The 25,116-nt window shown below is 50.7% G+C and overlaps 13 protein-coding genes across 13 annotated transcripts; 6 read left to right on the top strand and 7 right to left on the bottom strand.

The window, feature by feature from the left end:
• Positions 1–99: 99 nt before the first annotated feature.
• A1O5_08376 (uncharacterized protein) lies at positions 100–1,587 on the bottom strand (the record flags this gene model as incomplete). Its single annotated transcript, XM_007748958.1, has 1 exon — positions 100–1,587. The coding sequence occupies one exon, from the start codon at positions 1,585–1,587 to the stop codon at positions 100–102; it is 1,488 nt and encodes a 495-aa protein (XP_007747148.1).
• A 1,271-nt stretch (positions 1,588–2,858) lies between these two features.
• Positions 2,859–3,758, bottom strand: A1O5_08375 (uncharacterized protein; the record flags this gene model as incomplete). Its single annotated transcript, XM_007748957.1, has 1 exon — positions 2,859–3,758. The coding sequence occupies one exon, from the start codon at positions 3,756–3,758 to the stop codon at positions 2,859–2,861; it is 900 nt and encodes a 299-aa protein (XP_007747147.1).
• Positions 3,759–4,357: 599 nt separating this feature from the next.
• A1O5_08374 (uncharacterized protein) lies at positions 4,358–5,010 on the top strand (the record flags this gene model as incomplete). Its single annotated transcript, XM_007748956.1, has 2 exons — positions 4,358–4,404; positions 4,455–5,010. 2 exons carry the CDS (start codon positions 4,358–4,360, stop codon positions 5,008–5,010), a joined length of 603 nt encoding a protein of 200 aa, XP_007747146.1.
• A 69-nt stretch (positions 5,011–5,079) lies between these two features.
• A1O5_08373 (uncharacterized protein) lies at positions 5,080–7,341 on the bottom strand (the record flags this gene model as incomplete). Its single annotated transcript, XM_007748955.1, has 3 exons — positions 5,080–5,691; positions 5,750–5,971; positions 6,037–7,341. The coding sequence occupies 3 exons, from the start codon at positions 7,339–7,341 to the stop codon at positions 5,080–5,082; spliced, it is 2,139 nt and encodes a 712-aa protein (XP_007747145.1).
• A 453-nt stretch (positions 7,342–7,794) lies between these two features.
• A1O5_08372 (uncharacterized protein) lies at positions 7,795–9,455 on the bottom strand (the record flags this gene model as incomplete). The annotated part of the gene is made up of 5 exons (XM_007748954.1): positions 7,795–8,593; positions 8,643–8,814; positions 8,861–9,039; positions 9,091–9,194; positions 9,243–9,455. 5 exons carry the CDS (start codon positions 9,453–9,455, stop codon positions 7,795–7,797), a joined length of 1,467 nt encoding a protein of 488 aa, XP_007747144.1.
• A 1,614-nt stretch (positions 9,456–11,069) lies between these two features.
• Positions 11,070–12,009, top strand: A1O5_08371 (uncharacterized protein; the record flags this gene model as incomplete). The annotated part of the gene is made up of 2 exons (XM_007748953.1): positions 11,070–11,196; positions 11,243–12,009. 2 exons carry the CDS (start codon positions 11,070–11,072, stop codon positions 12,007–12,009), a joined length of 894 nt encoding a protein of 297 aa, XP_007747143.1.
• A 1,023-nt stretch (positions 12,010–13,032) lies between these two features.
• A1O5_08370 (uncharacterized protein) lies at positions 13,033–15,055 on the top strand (the record flags this gene model as incomplete). Its single annotated transcript, XM_007748952.1, has 8 exons — positions 13,033–13,069; positions 13,120–13,278; positions 13,330–13,566; positions 13,615–13,712; positions 13,761–13,827; positions 13,877–14,246; positions 14,294–14,930; positions 14,981–15,055. The coding sequence occupies 8 exons, from the start codon at positions 13,033–13,035 to the stop codon at positions 15,053–15,055; spliced, it is 1,680 nt and encodes a 559-aa protein (XP_007747142.1).
• Positions 15,056–15,169: 114 nt separating this feature from the next.
• On the bottom strand, positions 15,170–16,276 carry A1O5_08369 (uncharacterized protein; the record flags this gene model as incomplete). Its single annotated transcript, XM_007748951.1, has 1 exon — positions 15,170–16,276. One exon carries the CDS (start codon positions 16,274–16,276, stop codon positions 15,170–15,172), a length of 1,107 nt encoding a protein of 368 aa, XP_007747141.1.
• A 301-nt stretch (positions 16,277–16,577) lies between these two features.
• A1O5_08368 (uncharacterized protein) lies at positions 16,578–18,241 on the bottom strand (the record flags this gene model as incomplete). Its single annotated transcript, XM_007748950.1, has 4 exons — positions 16,578–16,763; positions 16,824–17,217; positions 17,265–17,626; positions 17,672–18,241. 4 exons carry the CDS (start codon positions 18,239–18,241, stop codon positions 16,578–16,580), a joined length of 1,512 nt encoding a protein of 503 aa, XP_007747140.1.
• Positions 18,242–18,908: 667 nt separating this feature from the next.
• On the top strand, positions 18,909–19,748 carry A1O5_08367 (uncharacterized protein; the record flags this gene model as incomplete). Its single annotated transcript, XM_007748949.1, has 1 exon — positions 18,909–19,748. The coding sequence occupies one exon, from the start codon at positions 18,909–18,911 to the stop codon at positions 19,746–19,748; it is 840 nt and encodes a 279-aa protein (XP_007747139.1).
• Positions 19,749–20,189: 441 nt separating this feature from the next.
• Positions 20,190–21,521, top strand: A1O5_08366 (uncharacterized protein; the record flags this gene model as incomplete). The annotated part of the gene is made up of 1 exon (XM_007748948.1): positions 20,190–21,521. The coding sequence occupies one exon, from the start codon at positions 20,190–20,192 to the stop codon at positions 21,519–21,521; it is 1,332 nt and encodes a 443-aa protein (XP_007747138.1).
• On the bottom strand, positions 21,522–22,461 carry A1O5_08365 (uncharacterized protein; the record flags this gene model as incomplete). The annotated part of the gene is made up of 2 exons (XM_007748947.1): positions 21,522–21,697; positions 21,747–22,461. 2 exons carry the CDS (start codon positions 22,459–22,461, stop codon positions 21,522–21,524), a joined length of 891 nt encoding a protein of 296 aa, XP_007747137.1.
• A 560-nt stretch (positions 22,462–23,021) lies between these two features.
• Positions 23,022–25,070, top strand: A1O5_08364 (uncharacterized protein; the record flags this gene model as incomplete). The annotated part of the gene is made up of 3 exons (XM_007748946.1): positions 23,022–23,245; positions 23,300–23,864; positions 23,913–25,070. 3 exons carry the CDS (start codon positions 23,022–23,024, stop codon positions 25,068–25,070), a joined length of 1,947 nt encoding a protein of 648 aa, XP_007747136.1.
• Between the last annotated feature and the right edge of the window lie 46 nt (positions 25,071–25,116).

Below are 25,116 nucleotides of genomic sequence, written 5' to 3'. Positions count from 1 at the left end.
CTTCGATTTAAATCAAGTCAACGTCAACGCCAACGCCAACGCCCATTTAAAAAAATTCCACTTTCGCTGTCCAAAGATTCAATCCTTGCCATCTTCCTTCTACTCCTTCTCCGTGGCGATGACGCTGAGGTTCTGTCCCGCCGGGGCGGCAAGCCAGAGCTCATGCACGTCCATGCTCTCGTCCGAGACCGGTCCTGCGAAACGAAGATCAAACCGGTGGAACAATGCGGCAAGAATGACGCGCAGCTCCATGTAAGCCAGGTGGATCCCGATGCATTTCCGTGGGCCGTCAGCCCCAAAGGGGACGTAGAGATGTCGCATTTCCGGTGTCTCGTCTGGCCAGCGCTCGGGCCAGAATCTGTCGGGGTCTGGAAAGACGTCGGGTTGTCGGTGCGTGGTGTATGCTTGGATCGAGACGATGGTGCCTCCGGGCAGGTTGTAGCCGCCAAGCACCGCGCCCTCGGGAGGGACGTATCGAGGCGTCGAGCCTGGCACTGAGGTGTCAATCCGTAGACCTTCTTTGATGATGCAATTGAGGTAAGCGAGCCCGTCGAGCTTGGAATGTGGAGGAACAGCGCGACGATCCTCGGTCCCTAGAGCCTCGTCGAGCTCCTCGTTCAACTTTCGATAGATACCAGGGTCCGAAAGGATGCGCCAGACAATCCAGGTCAGTGACGAAGAGGTGGTATGGGAGCCCGCGAGGATGAAACTGGTGGATTGGATGTTCAAGTCGTTTTCTGGGAGAGGTTGGTCATTTTCATCTCTCGCGTTAATCATCTTCTGCAGCAGATCTTTGCGTTGGCCTTTGTCCTCTTTCTGTTTATATTCTTGCACAATCTTGGTGCCTCTTTCAAAGCCCCGGACGCTACAGGCCTCGGCGTCCCGGACAATTTTGAACGGCGCCCAGCTTGCGTATCGGTTCAACCACCCAAAATGCCACCGGATGGGCTCGATCGTGAGTGATCCGTACATGTCCTGGATGTACGGATTGACCGCTCCTTTGTGAAGCATATCAAACCCTAATCCGAAGGAGAGTTCGCAGATGATGTCCATGGACAGATAATGCCACCAGTCGTAGAGGTTACTGGCCTTGCCGGCCTTCCCTTCTGCAGCAATGAGGTCCATACATTCGAGGACGTTCCCTGCGATGATGTCCTCGTACTCGGTGATCGTGGACATGGAAAACAGGTGAGCCAACTCGCGCCGTCGTTTGGCATGGGCCTTGCGGTCTGACATGGTAAAGAGCTCAGGTATGCCGCGCAGCTGGTACGTGTAGAATGCCGTCTTGGTGAACTCGGAGTTGACGCCATAGATGGGCGCTATCGCCTTGCTGTCCGAAGTCGATATCTCGTCCGGTGCGACACGGACCCAGGGGCCGTACTTGAGATGAAGATCGTGAATGGTCTTTGCACGGACTCCCCGCCAGGTTTTGTAGACGAGCCACCATTTTGTGTAGACCGCGTACCAAGGACCTGGGATTTTCCGCAAGGGCGAAAAGTACCACGGATAGAGGAGCCAATAGATAATGAGAGCCGGGAAAAGGACCACCGAAAGGCGTATAGCGACTTCCGAGCCGAGTAGGCCCATGATGGGAAACGAGCATCAATGATATGTCTTCTATACTTTCCAAAGTTTATTTTGTAACAAAGGGATTGTGAGTTCAATTATCTTTCGAGGTAAGCCCTCCTTGATGCCAACGAGGCGGTGAAGTACCAGCTACATATGCTGGGGTGACTATCCCTTCGTATATACCATCTTGATACCCTCTCACGTCAAACCTCGCCCGGGCCTCGACCGGCCGGCATCCCCCCGCTGCAGCCAATCTCGATCTAAAGATTTGTTTTGAGCAAGCTGCGTTGAAGGAGGCAGGAAGATGCCGCTTGTCCAATGGGAAATTCTGGCGAGTTGAGATAGAGCGTCGCTACTCCGCCTTTGTCCGCGCCACATCCGCCTCGAACACTGCACATGGCGTTGCCATTGGGCAATGAGAGGAGGCCGGTCGACGTGCAAAAGGCGGGGGAGGGTCGTGGAGGTCCCAGAGTCATCCGGCGGCTGTTCCTGCGGAGAATGATTACCTGTGTCTCGTCTAGTCGTGCTATCCATCCGAGGGTCAACTCGCGCCGGCTGCTTGCCGAAGTTGCCCAGCATGTCTCCAGCAGGGAGAGGCGCTTGAGGTTATTTAAGGTCCTGAAGCAGGCTGTGTCGAAAGAATCCAGCCATTCCCGCACAGACTCCTCGATGGCGTCGTTCTTCGAGGACACTTTTGCATTGTGTAGAGCAGATTTCAGCCGTCGAGTGATACGAATGTATCCGTCGACAATAAACTACAGCCTGGCGTGAGCGAGGCGCAAATGACAAGATAAATTTCAGCATTCCGCCTTTCTGCACAACCTTCGATGAAGTTTTCATAGCTTCAAGCTTTTAGGTACAATCCCGAAGGATATGCATTTTGTGGAAGCTTCACTCAGGATTTCCCCTCTTAGCAATACAGTTATGCCGCTACAAATCGAGGCCGCTCCAGTGTGAAGAGTTGTGATCATATCACCGAAGCAGAAAGGTATTGCGAGGAACGCTACGAACCGGAAACTCCAAGATATATTTTGAGGTTCAACCGGCTTGATACCGTCAGATTTTGCGACAAAAGCCATCGAGAGTCCAGAAAGTGGGAGGGCAGACCCACGACCTGTGCATCCAACATAGTTGGAGCTCAGCTGCCGTCCGAAGTTCCAGAGTCAAAAGCAACATCTTTACTCCAATCGTCTCGGACTTGTGGAGATTCATCTCTTCAAACTTGAGGGGCAAAGCAGTTCGTTCCTGGCTGCGCGCGATCGTACTTGCCAGCATCGTTTGCTGAGAGCTCACAAGAAGAACTTCTCGATTGTCCTCACAACTTCGTCGGGAGCTTGCTCCGGAATGTAATGGCCCGAGTCAATACTGTGCCCTTCGATAGAGACATTTGCAGCTGTGACCATTTTCCACGCAGACACTGCATCAAAACATTTTTCAATGACGCCATGACGACCCCAAAGCACCATTAACGGACATTGAATGAGTCTGTTGTTTTTGAGGTCTTCCCTTGCCTCATCCATGTCCAAGGAAGCACTTGCTCGATAATCCTGGCACATGGCATGCACTATTGCCGGATCTCCTAAATTGTGGACATAATAATCGAAACATTCCGGCTTGAAGATGCCCAGCCCACTGGCTTGTCTTCCACCCATGAACAACTCTGCAAATCGTCTGGGATTTTGAGATATCATGGTTTCTGGAAATGGTCCTTTCTGAATCAGGAAGAACCAATGAAAGTAAGATCTCGCAAATTCGAAGTTTGTTGATGCATACATCGCCAGGGTGGGACATATGTCCAGAAAAATTGCCTTTCTCACTCTGTGCGGATAGTCAACGCACAACTTATGCGCCACTCTTGCCCCTCTATCATGTGCACAGATGAAGAAGGAATCAAATCCGAGCTCCTCCATCACCTTGACGCAATCTTGTGCCATTGCGCTTTTTGCGTAACTTGCCAGCTCCGCGGGTGTAGACGACTCTCCATATCCGCGGAGGTCGAGGGCAATAATCTCGAACTGGGAGCGCAGCCGACGAGCCACAGCGTCCCAGATATGGTGAGTCTGTGGGAAACCATGCAGAAGAAGGAGAGGTGGGAGGTTGAGGCCACCGTCTTTGCTCCTAACACCATGAATCGTCACCTCGGGAGATGTCTGTGTGATGATATCGAATGTCTCGAAGTCGTCGAACATGATCAAGCAATCTGCTGGTGTCTGAAAACAGTCTGGTGACAATACTCTGCTTGACCTCTCACATCCTCCAGGGCATATATCAGAATGCCTGTCTTCATTCCCGCCCCTGAACCAGCGGCACGGTAAAAAGATTGTCCGATCGGCAAATTTTCTGACCGCAACTCAATCAGCACTTGACTAATCACACCTGGCGGCCTTGGAACTGTTAAATGAACCACACCAGAAGAACAATTTTATGCCGACGCCGGTCGTTCAAAGCAAGGTAACCTGCTTAACGCCAACCCCAGTCCCGAGAAGATCGCTTGTGGCCTTTTCGCAGCGCTAGCCGATGCCTCAGCCCAAGACCTCTTCCGAAAGTGCTTCGGGCTCCAGGAGCCGCTCGGCTTGCTATGCCTGTAGGGCAAGGAAACAGAAGGTCAGTCGTCGGCTTTTGTGACGTGTCCAGTGCGTTTATGGGTGATTCCTTGCAATCATTATTGACGAAACTTTCTAGTGTGATGGCAACAGGTGTGTTGCTACCATAAATTCCTGCTGCTCGTGCCACTGACGACATCAAGACCCGTTTGCAGCCGCTGTAGAAGTCTTGTCCAGACCTGCTCATGGCCGAGAAGCCAGAAGAGGTCAGTAACTCCGGCATGGCCGTGATGTTGGGAGTTGTGGCGGACAATGGCCCTGCTGACTTCCCACGGGCGATAGAGGTCCTGCGAAAGGATACATCGAAGCCCTTGAGATCCGACTGAAGGAGACCGAACGTGTGCTCTGGCGAATTCTCTCGGCTTGCCCACAAGATAGCCTGACAGCAGCCTTTTCTCCCGAAGTACAAGATCGAATACCACAACATCTCTCTGTCGGGACTCTGGGCACCACCGAGGAGAAGAAATCTGCCATCGCATTCTGGGAACAGTTTCCTCTATATACCATCGAAGATGTACTTGTGTGGAAGGAACAAATTGAAAGTCCGCCTTTAATGGAGATGACCAGCTTGGAGCAGAATCAAGAACAGCAATCGCACCTGACAAACAGTCCGGATGAAGCGCAAGATCAACGTCCACCTTCTCCAATGGACGAAGAGATGGCCCAGGTATCCGTGGCGAGGGTGCCAAATTCCAAAAACTTTACTGATGCCTCTTCTGTTGCGCCCCAGATGACGGATGCACAAAATCGACGACCATCCGCCTCCACAGCCGAGCGGGGATCCGTAGTCAGTAAGTTTTCGTTCTCCAAAGAGTTTCAAGAGACTTTTCTCTGGTGAGAGGATGTGATCAAGCTAGACAACAGGGCCGGAGGGTCATCAGATGACAGAGTGCAAATCATCTTTCGCTCAGAACTTCGGGGTGCCCCAAGCGGCCCAGCTTTGCATGTTCCCGGAACCATTGGCCATTGCCTCCCAGCCAATATTACCAAAGGCACCAGGATTGTTTGGGTACAGATCATCCGAAACCGGCAGACCGAGGAACTCAAAGTCGTCCATTGTTGGATATTGTCCATTGCTGAAGCCAAGATCCGGGCCTGTGTATTCAAGAATGGGGAGCATTGCTCCACTGTTCAGGCTCGGCAATTGGTATGAGTCGGCGTCAAATTCTTGGTTGATGGTTTGAGATTGATTCGAGCGACCATTTGTTACATCAGATGACTCGCCTTGTGGCCGGTTCTGTCGTTGTTGCCCCTGGCTGGTCCTCTTCCTCTTCCTGGAAGGTTCATTCATTTCAGTTAAAGGGAGCTGCGGAGCAATTGGCTCTATTGGTCCTCCGATCGCTGCTAGCACTGCCGTCCCTGGGTCGCCCACGCTAGAGGACGACGGAGGAGAGGTCAGGCCCCTCAGCCTCCCGTTATATTGGCTTGTCAGATTCTCTAAGAGGGACTGGAGTGCCTCTGCACAGTGTCTCGCGTTATTCCAGCTCTTTGCCATTGCTGAGAGACTACGAATTGATTCCTGAATCTCCCTGCATTGAATCAGCTCATATTCCAAACTGTACGCAGACTCCGCTCACCTTTGGGCTTTGCTGAATGGGTATCGTTTTAAAGTGCAAGCGAATGCCAAAACCAAGCCCGCCATCCATGTCGCTGACAGCATTCCAGGCCACGATACAACCAAACTCCGCTCGTGTCGACGCCGCGAGGTCGTAATAATCTGTCGGCTTGCCGCAATACATGTCTGTAGACTCGATTTGAATTCCAATGACTTCGGCGAAAGAGACAGGAATGGACGGTTGCTGAGAAGCAAAAGATGATTATACAGTATTGAAAAGAAGAAGGTAAAGGTTGAGGCAAGCTTTACCTCATCTCCGGTGTACTCATCCTGTAGCTCCTGAGGAAGACCGTTCCACCACGCGTGAACATTGGACTGAAGCTCCATCATTCGTTCTGTATTTATTGTCCGGTTCTGAAGCGAGATGTGGAATATCTCGAGTGCTTGGCCTGTCAGCCGGCAATAGAGCACATAGTGACCCAGTATCTGGGAACCATGGGATGGCTGTGAAATGTTGACATCATTTGGCGAATTCTCATCCGATGACTCCAAATCAGAACCAGTCGCAGGACCGCCAGCCTGTTCTGAGCCCGTAGCTTCTTCCGGGCGTGACTCTCGTCCGCGATGGCCACGAGGTAGGTGAGCCAGGACTCCCTCAGCGGGCTCCCGACTGGCACATGACACTTGCTGGCTCGATTTGACCGGCTTATGAAGTTCGTCCATCCCTGGGATGCAAACATCCAGGTCAGAATCTTGAATACCCAGAGGATGACCAAGTGCTTGACTCAAGTAGCGGTCCAGCACGTAGCCACTCCAGAAAATCCTCTTCCGCAGATCGCACTCGTGAGGTGATAATTGTGGATATCGGAAAGCACATCGGTGGAAACCTGCGTGAAACATCACACGCGTCAGAGTACCTCCTATTGTCGACGCGGCTCGGAGAGACATGGTCGCAACAAGGTAGAGCTGGGCGGCGAGCAAGGCCTGCAATGAAAGATTATCATGGTTGCTCGCAACATATCCCAGGAGCGAGAGCAATTTTGCTGGTGAGTCCAGTCGTGATTCCAGAGCAAGAGTGCCTTCTGGCTGGTCAAGGGCTGCGATGTTGAACACGCATTGACAAATGATGGCATGGCATAAACGGCTTCTCAGTGAAAGCTTCCTTGGCCCATCGGTCTCGTACAATGCGCGAATTGTTTCATAGAGAGTCGGCCCATGTAGAAATGGGACAAGAGGATGCCAGTTCTTCAGGTACAAAACGAGGAGCCCCTTGGCTGGCTCTTGCTCTGGCGCAACACCTAGTCCATGGCCTTTGACGCCATACGAGTTCGGCCCAGTTTCGTTCTCGATAAGGATCCTCATTCCCAGGGCCTCATGGTCCGGTTGCATGGGAGTTTCTGGATCGACAAGCCGGCTGTCGACCGATCCGGGGTCATTCTGGGTGGATTGCTCATGGACAGAAAGCGCCTTGGAACTGTAAGCCGATCGAGCAAAGGCGCGAAAGACGGTGTTGACAAAAAAGACTCCGCTTGCGCTGCCAATAAATTCCGTCTTTTCAGGCGTTGAGGCTGTGAACGACCCTATTTCAATCGGAGCGATAGACTTAGACGACATAGTGCGCGGGCGAGTGGAAGTCTACCATTCAACCACAGGGGGGAGTTCAAGCACAGGGATAGAAATGGATTGGAGATCTAGAATATATTTTTTGGTCGTATGAACTTTGGACTGTCGACGGTAGAATTTCGGAACATCGGCTTATAAGCCACAGCCATTGAACAACCTAGAACCAGCCATTTCCCGCCCAAGAAGGTGGAGTGTTTTCAATTATCACGCTTTCGTTATCATATTCTTAGAGAAATAGCTTGAGATTCCTGGTTATCTTTACGTACGCAGCCAAGAGGCATCACGTGTCAGACTCGGTCGTCCCGGAGCCCAGTTACCTCCCATTCTGCAAAGAGGCACCAAATTGGTGCCACTGACAGGCGAGGACGAGATATCAACAGGCGAAACTGACACATAATGAGCTCTCATTATGGGAGACATCACTGTCCTCGCATAAAATCGGCTTCAGTAGGCATAGGCAAGTCCACCATCACCAAAATTAGCTCTCAATTGCTTGTTTTCTGCCATTAGCCAGATTTTCAGTCCCCACGCACAAATGACGGTCCCCGCCGCGAAGCCTGCATTGGCGCCCATGGCTGGTAGGTATCGCGGACCATCAGAACTCGGGTACAAGTATGGAGTGTAGATATAAGATGCATTGGCCATAATGTTGACGAACGACAAGGAAATTGCTTTCTTTTCTGCCGTTTGTCCGAGCGTCGCCGATACCCATCCCAGGATGCAAGAATTGACGGAATAAACACCAGCCGAGAACAGGAAGCAGGCCAGATACCGAGCAGCCGTGTTAAGAGTCGCTGCTGCTATGACAAAACCCGCTAGCCCCATTGCCATTCCAGCAGTGATGTGCCATGTCCGCTCATTGAATCTTCCGGAACTGAGGGCAAGAAGTGGTCCAAAGACTGCTGCGAATACGAATGGCGGACATGTGAGAACTAGCGTGATTGTGCGATCAAATCCGAGAGTACCGACGACTGTAGGGAAGAAGTTGTTGAAGCCGGCGGCAGAGAGATGGAGGTTTTGCATCAAAGCCAAAAGATAGAGTCGCGGGTCTGAAAATGCGACTTTCAAATTCTGAAAAGAGCTTTGAGATTCTGTTCTCTCAACAGTATCCCGGGCAATTCTCTCTTGTGCTGTTGCCATTTCTCCCTCCGAAAGCCACCGTGTCGAAGAGGGATGGTCGGGCAAGGCCCACATGGACAGCAGCGCAATGCCAAACGTGACGACTCCTTCAATGATGAAGAGCCTCATCCACCAGTTAGTGAATGTTGCAACAGATGTTTCGGGAATCTCACCATCTCCAGCCTTCGACTCCATGCGCCCCGTCGATTGTAGAAAATATGGCAGCCGCAATCAATCCAGAAAATGCGGTGGAGAGAATGTTGGCTGAATACAGAATTGCAATACGAGTGGCGATCTCTTTTCGTGTGTAGAAGATTGACAGGAGGAATAGGGCACCAGGGTAGACTGTGAAGGTCAGCATGGTGCCTCAATTCATTGGTGAAAAGCTCACAAGGTGCTTCAGCGACTCCCAGAAAAAAGCGAGCGATCACGAGTCCACGATAATTCTGCACCAAAGCGGTACATGCCGAGCACACAGCCCACACAGCCATGCAACAGCCCATGTAGATCGATGGTCGAACCCGTTTAGATGCCATGAGCATGTTGGAGGGCAACTGCATCAACAGGTATCTATGGTCAAATCAGCAAAATTGACCACCAAAGCTCGAATCACTGTTTTACCCAACGAAGAGAATTGAAATGCAGGTATTGTATTCAGAACCCGTGAGGCCGATATCATCTTCTAACTTGTTGAGACGTGCTGAGGCAATTGCCTGTTTATCCAGCTTCACAAAACGTTAGCTGAGCGCGCACTGCGCTGGAGGTTTACTCACATAGTTCATGAAATACATTGCCCAAAGCATAGGCATGATCCGCCAGTCAAGCTTCCTCACCAGGGCAATTTCCGCAGGATCGGTCTTGCCTGCTGCTCCCGAGTAATCGTACGTCTTTGAAGCTGCAAGCTTTTCGACGGCGACTTCGTCATCGATCAGCTCATCGTGAGCCTTCTCCACACCCAAGGATGTCTCAATGACCTTAGAATGCATGATAAATCAGAGAGCTGGGCGGCCTGTCCACTCAAACGTGATCTCTCAGTAAGCAGAATGGAATCTTGGAATCTGTCTTGACGAAGGCGCAGGAAGGGCTTCTTATATCTTGGAAGTGGAAGCGGCGGAACGAGGAGCCCCAGAATACGTCCCCATGGGGTTGTGCGGACAAATCGAATAGGTGCTCGTAATTTGTCCAGTTGACGGAAGGACGAAGATGTCGGTGTAGAGTTTACGCGAACAAAGCCTTGGACGTTTCTATCGGCTATGGCGCGCAGTTGGTGCGTTGTTCTCGGAAGCCGATGATTTCCAGAGGCGGAATATACACATTGACTTATCGAGGTCCTTCCACTCCTCTGTGATGTTCTGAAATCAACCCAGTCCACAGAAAATGAAGATAGGCTCAGGCTTCAACTTGTCAAGCATTCTAGTTATGTCGTGAGTAGAGTCAGGTTCAAACCTCTGCTAGAGTCATCTTCGACCTACCGAGCCAATTTATCTGGCCCAGAGAGTTGTGTTTGATAAATTTGGGAGACTTTATTCCGCCGTCAACGGTATCCGAAGCGGTAGGGAATACCCGCTTTCCCGCCGGGTAATTTTCTGGCCGCTCGCGCCATCGCTGTTCGATGTCCTCGACCTCGGAAGGGACAAACGGTGTTGAGATGAAGAAAGTGGTCGGACTTTGATACTGCTCTACGATAGTCACATAGGCGGAAGGGATTTATTCAAAATTAAGTAGCACAATCTAACACGAAATATATATTTCAAGACTACTCAATAATGTCGAAGCAGCCGCTACACAGAATATAACTAACACCGTAGAATGAAAGACGGAGTACCGCTATCACGAAAGGTAAACAGTATATTTGTTGTGGATGAAGGGTACCTTCGATCTAATAGTGCATTAATGTACTCTACTTTGTCAGACTGTGCTTGACTGTGCCACTTATTTTTGAATCCGGCTGGAAGCATAGAGCATGCCTCTGTGCGCAAACGTACAACGATGTTTCATAGGAGCCATGAAGTGCAAGCCACAATTTACAGAGAACAAAGGGAAGCACAACCGCAGTTTTGTATTCGGTATTCCCCATGCCCCGTACTACCACCAAAATCCATTTCCCGTTGCCGATATCCGAATCAAGCGACACCGTGCAAATATTACCAATTCCTGGAGTCCAATTGCCTTTCCTGGAGCGGTGACTTTGGGCCCGTGTCCTTTTCGGAATGGTGCTTGATGGCTATCAGAGACGTCCTCTCTCCACAATCTCAGGTCGACATCGCATGTCCTGGAATGACGCACCCTCATAGCTCAAGCTTGAAATGGAGGCCTGGCTGGTTCGCACTATCGTTAATTCAAGCCATTTCTGGCATCAGCGCCATGGAGCAGGCGACGGCCAGCCGTGTCACCAGATCCCACAGGCATCCCGGCTCGTAAGTCAGGATCATGTGGGAAAGAACGAACTTTGTGGAGATAATTACAAGGAGCAGGAAATGAGGATCATTACCGAGTTGGAATAGGACTGCAGCAATATCAATCGATAGCATCCTCTGGAAGCTACATTCGCCGTCCCTCAGATGCTCTAGTCGAATAAGGGTGGTCAACACGACTTCACCATGGCCAGTTTAATATCCCTCGCCTTGCTCGCTTTGAGCCCTTTGTCCGCTCTTTGCTCCTCTCAGCCAAATTCAGCGAATGGCAGCGACGACATGTTTTGGGGAACTTCAAGTTATTATGCCCATGGTCGGTTAAGGTAAACAGAGGAATTGGCCGTCGCTCATTGATTCAGGGCTCGACAAAGCTACTCGAACTGTGTGGCTCGATGGCTTGCAACGGGATGGAGCGCGTATTGTTAGGATCTGGATCAACGGCATATCTCCTGGAACTTACAAAGGCACAAACATCACAGTAACCATTTCCAACCTTGAAGAAACAGTGGGCATTTTTAACGATACTGTCCTTGATGCCATTGATGATCTCTTCATGGAAGGCCACACTCGCGGTATCAAATTTATCGTATCCATCCATGATGGCAATGCATTTGGCCAAAACGCTTGTGACGCCTATTGCACCGAATTTGGGGGATTTGGCCCTGCCTCTGGAACACCCATTACTCTTGGAAATTCGTTCTACACAGATCCCACGGCAGTGGCCGCCTTCGACAACAGAATTGCTCACATCATGAACTATCAGTCACCAAACTTTGGAAAGCCCCGGGCACAGCTGACAGAAGCAATAGCCGCATTCGATATCGAGAACGAACCGATGATTCAGGCCATCACCCAGCTTGACAGTGTGGGCCCAACATGGTTCTATGGTCGCGCAAAGCAGGTCAAAAAGTATATCGGCTCTGCTCCCATCGCTGTGTCGACCGGAGGTGCTGGAGGTAGCGGGAATATTTACCAAAACTGGAGCTGGAGACCGTGGCTGTTTACCTGTCCCGAGATCGATTGGATCGCTTTACATGGCTACGATGGTGACTGGACTCAGTGGGTGCCAAATGCTACCGCTCTTGCTGCTCAATACGACAAAAAGCTGTTTGTAGAAGAGTGGTGAGTGGTTGCATCTGTACGGGAAAACAATCTTGCTTGGAATTTCGAGAAATTTGTGGAACTTGGCCTCAGTTGGGTGTATTGGGAACTCGTTCCAGGTCCGATGAAGAGCTGCTATTGTGGTTCGGATCGCAGCAATGCTGTGTTTGAGGTACGTCCGAGACAAAACACATGCCATCTAGGTTGACTGACTCCAGACAGGTGCAGCTTGATGGGCTGGACTATGCAAGGTTTCAAGCTATTGCAAACCGCACATTGACGGCGAAATCTGCCTACGACTTCTCAGCCTATCTAGCTTTGTGATAACCGAAGAGAAAACAAGTCGGGCTGCGCATGCAGACGCTGACACGGTCCCGTTGCTGCACGGTGCATGGTAATACGGCGAAAGCCTGCAATTTTAGGCTTCTGAAGTGAGAGAACTTGCCACTAGACTCAATTTCGTCATGCAAATAGGTGGACAATCCCTGTTGTATCAAGTCAAGTGGACGGCAGACGACGTCGCGCCACAAGCGACTTCAGTTCAACTTGTGGCCTTAACCATGGTATCAATAAAGGTAAGTAAACAATCCACGGAACGCAGACTTTCACTGTCATGTACGACTTCCTACTTGTTGATTTCCAATGCCCTGCCTCGACCGACATGCAGCATGACCACACAATTTCCACAAATGAAGGAGAGGACCGGGGCAAACCATATCCACTACTCATGCAACCTCACACCCTTCATCACTCCAGAGACGGTTAAGCGAACGTCATACTCGCCGCGTGCAACCAAAGATCAACACTTGCCCGTGGGGTGAGGTGTCTTTTCCCCTCACAAAATTGTCGGAGGTCAGGCTACGCTTTTCCTATAATGAAGCGGAGGAACAGACAGTCCGTGCCCAATACGGTAACTGATCTCCACTGCCTCACTGCCTGTGGTGTCGATAGTCCTGGTCTTCGTTCAGAAACAATATAAGTCGGCAGGTCATTCTGGCTTTTCAGAGGTATGTTTCAGACGACGAGTCTGTCCTGTTCATCTTTCACCATGGCGGCGCTCAATGCAAGTATACTCCTTTCCCATTGTTAGTCGGCGACTTACGAATGTTGTAGGAAAAGCAGACAATCCATCAAGTGGAAGACTCAAAGGCGACTGTCACAGACCAGGAAATCAATGCCGTCAATGCGGACTTTGCAGCTGCCCTAGGTCAGAATGCACCTAACCCCTGGGGACGTGGACATGTGGCCCTTTACTGCTGCTGTCTGGTCGTGTATCTTTGTTCCACCATGAATGGTTAGTATTGTGTACACGAACTTGGTGTGGAGCGAACTAACAAGGTGAAAGGCTACGACGGCTCTCTCATGGGCAGTATCAATGCTCTACCCAACTATCTCCACTACTACAACGTGTCGGAAAATGAACAGGCAGGCACTGGGATCGTCTTCGCAATCTTCCAAGTCGGCCAAATGACTGGAGCTCTGTTCGTTTGGTTGGCGGACTGGAAAGGAAGAAAGCTGCCAATATTCCTCGGCTGTGCAGGTGTGATAGTCGGAACAATCGTCACTGCCACAGCTAAGACATGTAAGTGAACATATCCCACAATATCTGAGCTCCCACTGACATTCTCAGTGGCGATATTCATTGGTGGCCGCTTCTTGCTGTCATTCTTCTCCACATGGGCGACAACTGCAGCACCCATGTATATCGTCGAAATTGCTCCCCCTCTGGTAAGGATGACTCCACCCACAGACCGTATGCATTAATCCCTTGATTAGTACCGTGGTACTGTATCTGGTTTATACAATACTCTCTGGTATATGGGTTCGATCATCGCCACCTTTGGTAAGCTGTTTCGCGTCGAGGCTGAGAGAGGTCATTGACAATCTTGCAGCTGTCTACGGGACGCATCTTCATTTTACATCCAACCTAGACTGGAGATTGCCTCTATGGCTTCAACTCCTCTGCCCAGGAATCGTTTGCTTCGCAGTCTGGTTTCTTCCAGAATCTCCTCGTTTCTTGGTTGCCACCGATCGCCTTGAAGAAGCTCGAGATTTCGTTGTGAAATATCATGCAAATGGAGATGCTTCTCATCCCATCGTCAACCTTGAACTCAACGAAATCCAACACAATTTGCGCGATGTTCCACTGGCATCGTGGAGCAATTTTTTTGACCTTCGAATTCTGGTCAAGTCTCGCTCGAGACGATATCGAAGTATGTTGAATCTCGCGTGGAGTTGGTTTGGCCAGTTCTCCGGAAACAAGTGAGTATCAGTTGCAGAGCCTGAGATCGCCTACTGATCTTTAACAGCGTCATCTCTTACTATCTGCCCCTTCTCCTTACCAACGTCGGGGTTACGGATACCAACACCGTGCTCTTGCTCAACGCAGTTTATGCATTGACTGGTTGGATTGCCGCCGCTGCTGGAGCTCGCTTCCACGACGTCTTCGGTCGCCGTAAAATGATGCTGGGCTCGACCTTTGGCATGATCATCTGCCTATCTATTACCGCCGGGACTGCGGCTGGCTATGTCAATACCGGATCGAAAAGCTCATCTGACGCGAGCATTGCCTTCATCTATATCTTTGGTGTGGTCTTTGCGTTCGCGTACACCAGTATGCAACCTATCTACCCTGCTGAGGTCATGTCGAACGAAATGCGAGCCAAGGGAATGTGGCTATTCCAATTCACGGCTGGTCTCGCTTCGTTTGTCAACACTTTTGCTGCGCCGGTTGCTCTGAAGAACATCAAGTACTGGTTTTATGTTTTTTTCGTGTTTTGGGATTGCTTCGAGTTCCTCTTCATATATTTCTTCTTTGTTGAGACCAAGGGCAGGACTCTCGAAGAACTGGACGAAGTATTCGAAGCGAAGAACCCGAGGAAAGCAAGCACGAGGAAAGTTGTTTTAAGAAGGCAAGAGATCGTGGACGTGGAGGGTTCACGTAATGTACACTTCTCGAGAGTGGATCAGTTCGCTTGATTTACTGCTCCGGTCAGAAGGTAACAGCGTTCAAGCAGAAGTCTCAGACAGATGACCCCGAAGGCAGTGTGGATGAGATTGAAGAGTTGTAGGATGCACCCGGATTCGAAAATATGTGACACAGTTCGACTCAAAATACATGGTCCATTAATTAGACAAGAGGATCTCTATTACTTCAGTCCCTCGACTCGACAACTCTGAGACGCTCATGCGTAACTAGGCACTTCGACATTCTTCACGACGACCTTGTTATCCTTATTGTTTGCGTAGTTCGCGTCGATGCTCGCAAACCGTATCTTCACCCATTCCGCGGCACGAACTCCGTTCGGCGGCATAGCTCTGTTGTTATTGCCCTCGACCTTCTCCCTTTCGAGGAGGGGACTCTTGACCGGTTCCAGTAGGATGTCGTCGTCGGGGTTTGCGAAATAGATCACGCCGTATCGTGGAATATCTCTCTGGTCCTCCGGGGGCAGGACGACTCTGTGTATTGAGCTCTCCAGATACCCTCCCGTGAGAAATGAAAGCGTGTCTGCGACATTCACGGTGATGCTCCCCTTGAGCGGCTTCACCCATTTCCACTCAGTTTCGCCATAGGGCCGGACCTGCAATGCAGCGACGGGCTGACGCATCAAAAGCGTGAGGGAACCGAAATCCGTGTGGCCGTAGACGTTGTGCTCGACGTTGTGTTTCCTCATGATATCCAGCTCTTCCCTCGTCCGTGGATGGTAAAGCATGTAGCGGAGGTGACATTGGGATCTTGCATCATAGTTGTGCAGCTTCCACAGTGCCTCTTCGTCATCCAGTTCCATTATGATTGCGCACAGGATCAAGAGGCGTCTGAGCACGTAAAACGCCATGTGTCGTTGGAACTTTTCGGCCTTTGAGGCTTCCCTGACGAGCGGCGCCGGGCGCGGCAGGCCCCTGTAGGAGTCGCACCATTTGGGGTCATCGTAGAGCTCGAGATTGTCGACGAGCCCGTGCTGCTGCTTTCTGCTGCCCCTTGGCTTCCATCCAAAGAACCCGAGGCCGTCCTTGCCAACTCGACACTTCTGCTTCTCTTCATCTGGGAGGTCAAATATGGCCTTGGCCAGTGCGAATTGTTCGTTCACCTCTTCCTCCGAGAGGCCGAAGTTCGTCACGTAAAAGAACCCTACTGTGGAGATGGCGTGCTTTAGTTGAGCGGCCAGCGCCCGTTTCCCCCCAGGCTCGTCGTATCGCGAAAGGTCGATTGTGATGAGGTCTGCCCAGGCTAAGTCGGCCTTTGTTTCGGGGATGTCTTGATAGCGAGTGTAATCGACACCAAGGGAGCCCATTTTTGTTCGACGAAGAGGGATTAACCAAAGTCACTATGTCTTTCACGACTCAGAAAATCCAGTTACTGGTCAAGCAGAAATCCATCATTTGCTTTTAATGCTCCAGAGAGCTAGGTTTAGAATGCGGAGAGGCCGAGGATATCCGGCTATCCCAAACGATGCGGAAAGGATGCTGCGACTGGCATCGGTCAGCCTGGGCTCGATCCGCCCCCAGAACTTATTGGCTGGCGACTGCCTGGTTGTTTACTCGTAAAGCAGAGCCAAAAATCCGTCTATCTCCGGTTTAACCCACTAGCTATGCCTATTTTCTCCGCCTAACAAAGACCTCCAGACCGCTCTGGACCACAAAGAACGTTGAGTGGGACTTCACCGGCCTTCCAGGATACACAAGCTCAAAATCAAAGTTCTCCAGAAGTTGTGGAATGATTTTGTTCATCTCAAATTGTGCGAGGTTCCGTCCAATGCAAAGATGTCCGCCGCCCCCAAACTAAAATACTAATGTTACTTGCCGCCTGCAAGGATTGTAGTCTTGGAATGGATGTCTTACCTGATACATATGCTTCTTCATATCCCTGACATCGCCGGAAAGCCATCTTTCGGGCCGAAACTGGTCGACGTTGTCGCCGAAAAGAGCATCACGATGAACTGCCCAGCCGTTTATTGATGCCACGATTCCTCCTGGGTAGTTCGTGCCGTCAATCATCGCACCTCCCTTTGGAACGTATCGAGGAATGCTCAGTCCAACGGCTGGCCTCAATCGCATGGCCTCCAACAGACACGCCTGGAAATACGGCAAATCTTGTGCTTCTGCCCATGTGACATTGGGCGATAGATGGGCTCCACGAATCTCTTCGCTCAGTTTGCGATGTATTTCCGGATTGGATAGGATGAAATGAAAGAATGATTGCATTGTAGACGCAGTAGAATCAGCACCAGCACCTCTGTCAAGAATGTTAGATGAAAATATAGCCTTGCGAGGATTACTTACATCGCACCATGAGCGACGGAGAAGACATCCATCTCCGAGAATTTCCCTGGGTCTCTAGCACTGCCTTCCATCAGTTGGCCCAGCAGATCTCGCCGTTCAGGCTCGAGGAAGAATCCATCAGTCTTGTTCTTTTTTCTTTTCGCAATTTCACCCAAAGCCATTTGAGTGACCTGCGGAGGACTCAACAATGTCAAGAGATATTGGAACACGGGGCTTTCTCGTAGCACATGTCGTAGCTCAGGGACCTGGCCGACGATGCCGTCATACCATTGCACGTTATCAATTAATTTAATGGTACCTCCGATGTCTCTCTCTTGTGCCACAAAACCGTAGCGCTGTGAAAATGCAAACTCTCCGATTACCTGCAAAATATCAGTCATACCTCTTCGGAAAGGAGGTCTACTCACATCAAAGGCAAAATAATGGAGCAGGTCACCCAGATCACAAACTCTCCCGGAGTCCGCATACTCGCCGATTTTAGCAATAAATTCATTTTGCACGTCTTCGATCCATGGGCTCATCTTCTGCACGCTGGCTAGGCTATACGGGACCACAGCCACACGTTTCATAGCGGCATGTTTCCATTCCCGGGTCTCTGTGAAGATATCTGGTGCATGTTTCGGGGGAAAGGCTTTGTAGAATTCGGTCTTCGTGAAGCCATTTCCAGGGGCAAGAATATCGTGCGCGGCTTTTGGTGATGCGAAGGAAAGCTCATTGGGCGCAACCCGCACAATACTTCCATATTTTCTGTGCAAGTCGATAAAGTCAAGTTCCGTGTGACCGTTGTACACACTCCATGCTTTCCAAAGACGAGTACAGGAGCACGCCAACGGGCCGGGGTATTTGGAAAGTGGGTGGAAGTAGCGATGATAGATGCAGCGTGAAAGAACTAAAAGCACAAGGAATAAAACAACGTTGTTTTTCACCAGCACCAGGATATCGGCAACCAGAGCCGAGGATGTCCCGTCGTTGACCATTTTGACTTTCGTGGCTATCGCGTCGACAAAAAGTAAGTTTCCATGGTCAACAGTTATGTATAGCCAAGACGAGTGCGATGCTCTCACGCGAGATCCCCGAGACAGCATCCGCCAGGAACAAAGGATCGTATGAGGAGATCAGCCGTAAGCGCTTGCTATAACATTGAGCCAATTATCTATCGAAAGGACCCCTTGAGGCAACCCAGTGAACACGGCGAGCAGCCACGCCGTGAATCCGTCTATATTTCGGGTTAGAGCATGGGCAAAACTGGATCACACTGTGAATTGATCAAAGGTTGTCCCCTGTTCCCCAACACGGGGACTACGGTAGACTATATAGACAATACGGGGTGGCTGGGCTGGATCACGTAATTTCCCAACCTCTAGTTCAACACGCATGTGTCTTCCTTGGAATCTGGTTCTAACCCAACAATTTGGAATCACGTTCGAAAAGGTTAAATCTTAGGTCATAGCCGGAACTTCGACCATCCCCCACACACTCTCTGTCGGGGATGATGGAAAAATACGAAGCAAAAAGATCGTGCATCTCCACTTCTCTGCTTTTAGTTATCCGAGGCGATGGCCAGGGTCTGGCCCATTAAATGTAATTCACACGACTGACAAACACTTCGCATTTCAAGACACTAAAACAGATCCTCAAGCAGCCATGGCGGACGCCAACGGACCGTCATCTCGTGAAGAATTATACAGGACGGCGCGAGACCATCTGCGCGCAGAAGGCTGGGCCGTCATCTCCAATGTTCTGAGCAAGGAAGAAACAGAGAAGGTGCTTGCCAGGTTATGGAAAGCCAAAGAGGCTGGCGAAAGTCGTGGAGACGCGACATACATTCCTCGCCTCGATCCCAATCAAGCCAATGTTCGAGTCTTCTATCTGCTTGAACTGGACCAGATCTTTCGAGACCTCATTGTGCACCCAGTGGCAATCGATATGGTGAAATCGGTCCTTGGAGACAATTTCTTGATCTCGAATTTCACGGCGAACATTGCTAGACCTGGCAGTCAATCTATGGCGCTTCACAGCGATCAAAGCATCGTAGTGCCAGAACCATGGAAGGAAGTTTGGGCACTCAACGTTATCTGGTGTCTGACTGACGTGTATGGTGATAACGGCGCAACCCTGTATATACCGGGATCGAACAAGTACGAGTCGCGGCAGGACATTCCATCAGACGCCGACAAGTTGCTCCAACCCTTTGAGGCGAAAGCAGGGAGCATCATCTTGATGGATGGCCGAGTCTGGCACACCTCCGGTGCCAACATTACAAAAGATAACGACCGGGCATTGATGTTTGGATATTACACCAAGCCTTTCCTTCGACAACAAGTTAACTGGACGGCAAAATTGCCCCATGAACTACAGGAGACGCTGAGTGAAGAAATGAAGGAATGGTTGGGGTTGGGTTATAATGCCAATATTGCGAGGACGGGCAATACTTCGTACAATTATCTCGGCAGGCAGTTTCCGAAGGCTGAGATCCAAAGTTGAAACGTCCAAACTAAGACAGTACCGTGCAGCATTACAAGGCTTCCTTAATACGTTGCTATAGTTGCAATATAATGTTCGCCCAAGTAACAAACTGTCGGTAGCCAAGAACCGAAATAGCAGCATCGCCAGAGTCCTGCAGGGTCTCTTCTTCCCCAGGTTGCTCGTCCTCGGTTCTTGAAGAGCAAGAATGCGGAGACCAGATTCAAGGGTCGGAATAGATCCGATGGGACGCAGAGGTCTAGAACCACAGTGATCCCGAGGCTTACTCAATGAGGATTTTGTTGCTGCAGAGGGGTTTTCGGATCAAAAAGAAGACCGAAAGGCTGAATGAGCCTTGTGAGAGGATCTGACTTCCCTTTGCGTCGGCGTTTCAGATAAGAGGTATTTCATTCCCGGGCCCTCACCTCTAAACTTCATCAGCTCACAGTTACATAACCTACCATGGCAACCCAAACATCTACGGAGACGCAGTCTGTTTCGCTAAAGATCAAGGGAAAAGTAGCCGATCTTGACAAGCATGTCAATCTTTCCAAGTTTTCGAAAGACGTGCCAAAGGCGGACTATGACCGAGCCGTGGATCTGATCAAGTCCAGGCTTGATAACATGTCTCTCGTTGCAGCCAGGCTTTCACTTACTCTCGGACCAAATCATCCCCCGTTGCTAATCGATGCTCGGCCAAACCCTGCGACCCTAAGTTTCATAACTGGGGAATTGCCTGAAGATCTGGACGCTCAGGTCTACATCACCGCTATCATGATCAAAAGATTCGTAGATGGCCTGATGGACGCTCGCTATGCTCTCAACTGGGGTCATATCTTCCTGCTCACTGGGCCCACGCGGGTCGGAGTCAAGTTTGTCGATGCCCTAACCCCATTCAACGCCGTCCATCCTAAGCTTGACCGGCTGGATCTGAAAGATTTGCCAAAACCTACCGAGGACATTGAGCAGGTCAAGCGAGATCTTGATGTATGGGGATATGGCTTTGTCAAGAATGCCCTCACTCCAGAAGAAGTCCGAGTGTTGAGGAAACGGCTCATGGACCAGGCCAAGGGCGAGGCCGATGCCGGCATTGGATTCTTTGACGGCGGTGAGAAGAAACCGAATCAACGTGTCTGGTGCTTGCCGAATAAGGGCAAGGAGTTTATCGATTTGCTGGAGAACAACAAGACCATTAAAGACATGGTTCCGGACTTTCTTGGAGATGACGCTATCTTGTTCTCATACACTGCGAATATTGCTCGACCGGGCAACACCCCGATGCACATGCATACTGATCAAATTACGATTCAGCCACCAATCAGATCCGTTGCCGTTGGTATGAATTTGATGTATTTCCTCGAAGATGTCACCCCAGAGAATGGCGGAACTCTGGTCATGCCGGGTAGCCACAAAGGCAACTGGGCGCCGGACGACCCGTACGATCCAGTTGATACTGTGGCAGCAGCTGGTCCTGCGGGGACTTGTATGGTTTTTGAAAGTAGACTGTGGCATGCGACGGGCGCGAACAAGATGCCAGCAGACAGCGGGAGTGAGCGACCGGTCATTCTGGTTTTCTTCACGCGACCTTGGATGAGACAGCAAGAGAATTACTCGTTGTCCGTCAAGGAGGACGTGCTTGCCAAGTGCTCGGACAAAGTCAAGGGCTACATGGGATTCAAGACAAGTGGAAGCATTGGTGGCGTTCAGACCAAGAAGAAGGACGGGGAAATTGTGAGAAGACCAAAGGAGGACGAGTATATCGGTGTCATGGGTGTGGGCAGTTCTAGGTATTAATTACATAGCCGTCGAATCCCACCCTCTTACACCAGGAGTTAAGAGATCCTGTGCTACGATAGTCTCACGCTTTGCCAACAACTCTTCGATGTCCCAGTTAACGTATAACAGTCGATTCTGGAGAAACGAAGCTTCAGAGGTGTTCACCCAGACAGTGAAGTCTGCGGCAAGTTCGGCTGGACAGGTCAGTCAAGCCGAGGATGCTTGGGGGTATGTTTCTCGTACCAGTGTCATCGCATACCGAATTCCCTTCTTTTGCCATTGCAGTAGCAACGACTCCTGGATGAACATGGAACACTTTGAGGCCACGCTTGACTTGCTCGTGGTAGAGGTAGCTGAACATCTTGAAAGCTGCGAGTTTGCTTGCCCCGTATCCAGAAAGCCCAGCAACGAAATCAATCACGGCGGCCCCAGAAGTGATGTTCAGAATTGTTGGCTGCTCTGATGCATGTTCAAGGAATGCGGTGGCTAAAGCCAATGGTCCCTTTACGTTGACTTCGAAATGTCGCCAGTATCTATCGAAGTCCCAGTTGCTGTCCGGAGATGATGTCGTTGGCATCGAGGCAATATAGCCAGCGTTGTTCACGAGGATGTCAAGCGGACGCCCAGATATCTTGGACGCTTCTGCAAAGACCTGCTGGGCCTTTTTGAGTCCCTCGCTGACATCGAAGACAAATTTGCCAACGATGACATTTGGACATTCCTTTGATATTCGTTGCTGTGTCTGCTCCAGAGTTGACGGCGTACGACCGCACAGAAAGACAGCCTTTACACCCGTTCTCGCGAAGGATAATGCGGTCGCTGCTCCAATGCCCGTCCCGGATCCTGTGATGAAAACTGCCTTGTTTGACAAGTCTACATTTTTCAGTCGTTCTTGCAAGGCTGGATATGTGTCATGGTGGAAATTGGAAGTGAAGTTCTTGCGTGTTATGATGGACATGGTGAACAGGACCGCACTGGCGCCTTCAGTGGGCAGGATGCGCACGAGACTCCTGGACGAAGAGCCCCTGACAAGGGATAGGAGCTTTCACCATACCTGGTCAAGGCTTGCTGTCGGTCGTCGGAGCGATCCACCGAAGAATAGAACCTCGGGATGGTGGACTGCAATTCTCAGGGCGAACAAAGCTAAGCTGCTTTTGGATAGCCGAGGAGCCGAGATTGCGGGGGTCGATTCTCGTTTAAGGAACGCCCCACTTCTCCCCAACTTTGCGGGGAAAGAACCCACTCGCCAGCCTGCAAGACTCTACTCGGGGTTGTTTGTTCCCGTTCGACGAAGGGCCGCGGACCCTGCAGGCGACATTTGGCGGGCGGATGGAGGCGGTCCTGCAGGCGCAGCACATCCTGAGCTCGTCAACTGCGGTTAATGAGCTTTGGCCTCGAATTGATCACGACTCGGATCACGCCAAAAATGTTACGGAGGACGACTCCTTTGCGATTCATGTTTGATGCCATTGACCTCTCAGCAGCAGCCACAGCAGCCAAACTCGCTTCTCATCAAATATGAGCACGACCCAGCCCGACACCGAAACCCTGTCCCCTCCCACCGGGTCGAAATATCGCTTCATCAGAAACAAACCTCCAAAGAAACGTTCCTCACAAGCATGCCTCGAGTGCCGTCGGCGAAAGGTCCGTTGCGATATCGTAGCGCAGAAGCCAGCCTCTTGCACAAACTGTCGGCTTGATGGGGTTACCTGTGAGCTAGGGCGAAGAAAGAGACGGCCACCGTATGTCTTCGAATAGGTTGTGTTGTCGGGACGGCTTACTGATGGGAGGCCTAGAAGACACGAGACCGTCCAACCCTCCCCTCCAACGCCCGACTCCTCCATCTCATCCCATCGGCATTTTCATGCGAATCCAGAAGTGGATGCGCCGACCCAGCATGATGACCGTGGTGCCTTCGATATCCTTTCGAGCCCAGCGTTCGCTTTTCACGACACGCCTCGGCAAAACCTCAACCCGGAGATCACTGCTCCTGCACTCTCGTGCCTTGCAAAACTAGCTACAGACATTAACCTGCCCCCTTTCATCAAACCGTTCCCCGATACCCTACAGGCCGAGGATTGGCAATACCTCTGCGCGAAGAAATGCTTCGACTTCCCACCCCCAGATTTTGAAAAAATCATCTTTCAGCGATTTGCCGAGTTCGTCCATCCACTTCTTCCCCTGGTTGATGTGCCCGATGTGCTTTCCACCATCAGTGGAGAGTCTCCAACCAAAATATCTCTCCTGCTCTACCATACGTTGATTGGAGCGGGCCTTGCTGCCGTGGAACTGGATGAGATCAAGAGATATGGATACGAGAGCAAGGCGGCCGCAAGAAATAACTTTTACTCTAAGGCAAAGGTCGGTCACTAGAAAAATCCCCCGAGGGAATATGCTAACGCGGTTCAGGCACTCCTTGACATGGAGGTGGAGCCTGATCGTATGACTACCTGTCAGGCGGCCTTGTTGTTCATTAGCTGGTCGAGCAACAACGATCCGAAAGATGGAATGCATTGGACGGGAATTGCTCTCACCCAAGCGTACTCCATTGCTCTTCAAAAGACAGCTAATAATGCCGATTCGCCCCTGAAGAGACGCCTTTGGTGGACGTTGGTGATGAAGGAAGCCGATGTCTGCCTTTCAATGGGAAAGCCACCGCGCATAATGGCTCTGGATCAACTCATGCTGGATCATGCGGACTTTGGCAGCAGCGGGCGAGATGCATCTTCGCAACATATGCTTGAAGCAGCCTGTATTGAGAAGGTAAAGCTTTGTCTTATCATTCATCGGGTTTTGCGCCTGTTGCATACTGTTGATCGACGAAACATTACTCCGGGAGCCCAAGATTCCAGAGTATGGCAAATGGACTCGGAATTGCAAGACTGGAAACATCAAGCGCCTTTTGACCTGTGGCGTTTTTCAGATGATTTCGACGCGAAACGAGTACTCCTCACCGTCTCAATGGTCAAGTTGAGCTACTTGATGGCTGCCATAATGCTGCACAAGCCCGAAGTTCCCATCAAGAAATGGACAAAGTGTATGGAAGAGACGCCCGACCTTTATCTGGACGAGGAGCTTTGCAGATATCAAGCCCATGCGAGAGCGATGAGAAGAGCTGCCGATGACATGACTCGCATCCACAAAGATCTGCACGATGCTGGTCTGACAAGTGTAATCCCTGCTCTTGGAGTCGCGACTATCTGTGCGGCGGTCAGTGTCCATTTGCTGGACGCCCGTTCGACAAGCGAAGCAATACGGGCTAGGAGTCTGCAGCAACTCGATGCTTGCTTGATTGTTTTGCGGGAAGTCAAGAATATCCACTACACTGCGGGCGAAGTTGCAAAGATCGTCGAAGGTGCTATCAGAGCTGTGCGCGAGAATAGGTCACTGGAAATAATGAAGCAGTCCGGAACTGCCCAGACCATTTGCAATGCCCTTCCCCACGCCGAAGACATATCAGAGCAAAACGGGCAAGACGGCTCAGCAGCAAATATCTGGATCGATCCTTCGCTTGACGTGGAATATCTTTTCAACTTTGATTTTGAAAGGGACCTCTTTTTCGAGTAGAAGGCCCATCAGAACAAGGGAAGGCAATTATGAAACTCGAACTAGC

This window comes from Cladophialophora psammophila (assembly GCF_000585535.1).
Source record: "Cladophialophora psammophila CBS 110553 chromosome Unknown aczJe-supercont1.13, whole genome shotgun sequence".
NCBI lineage: Eukaryota > Fungi > Ascomycota > Eurotiomycetes > Chaetothyriales > Herpotrichiellaceae > Cladophialophora > Cladophialophora psammophila.
The sequence above is the reverse complement of the archived record's forward strand: the minus strand, read 5'-3'. Positions and strand labels throughout refer to the sequence as shown.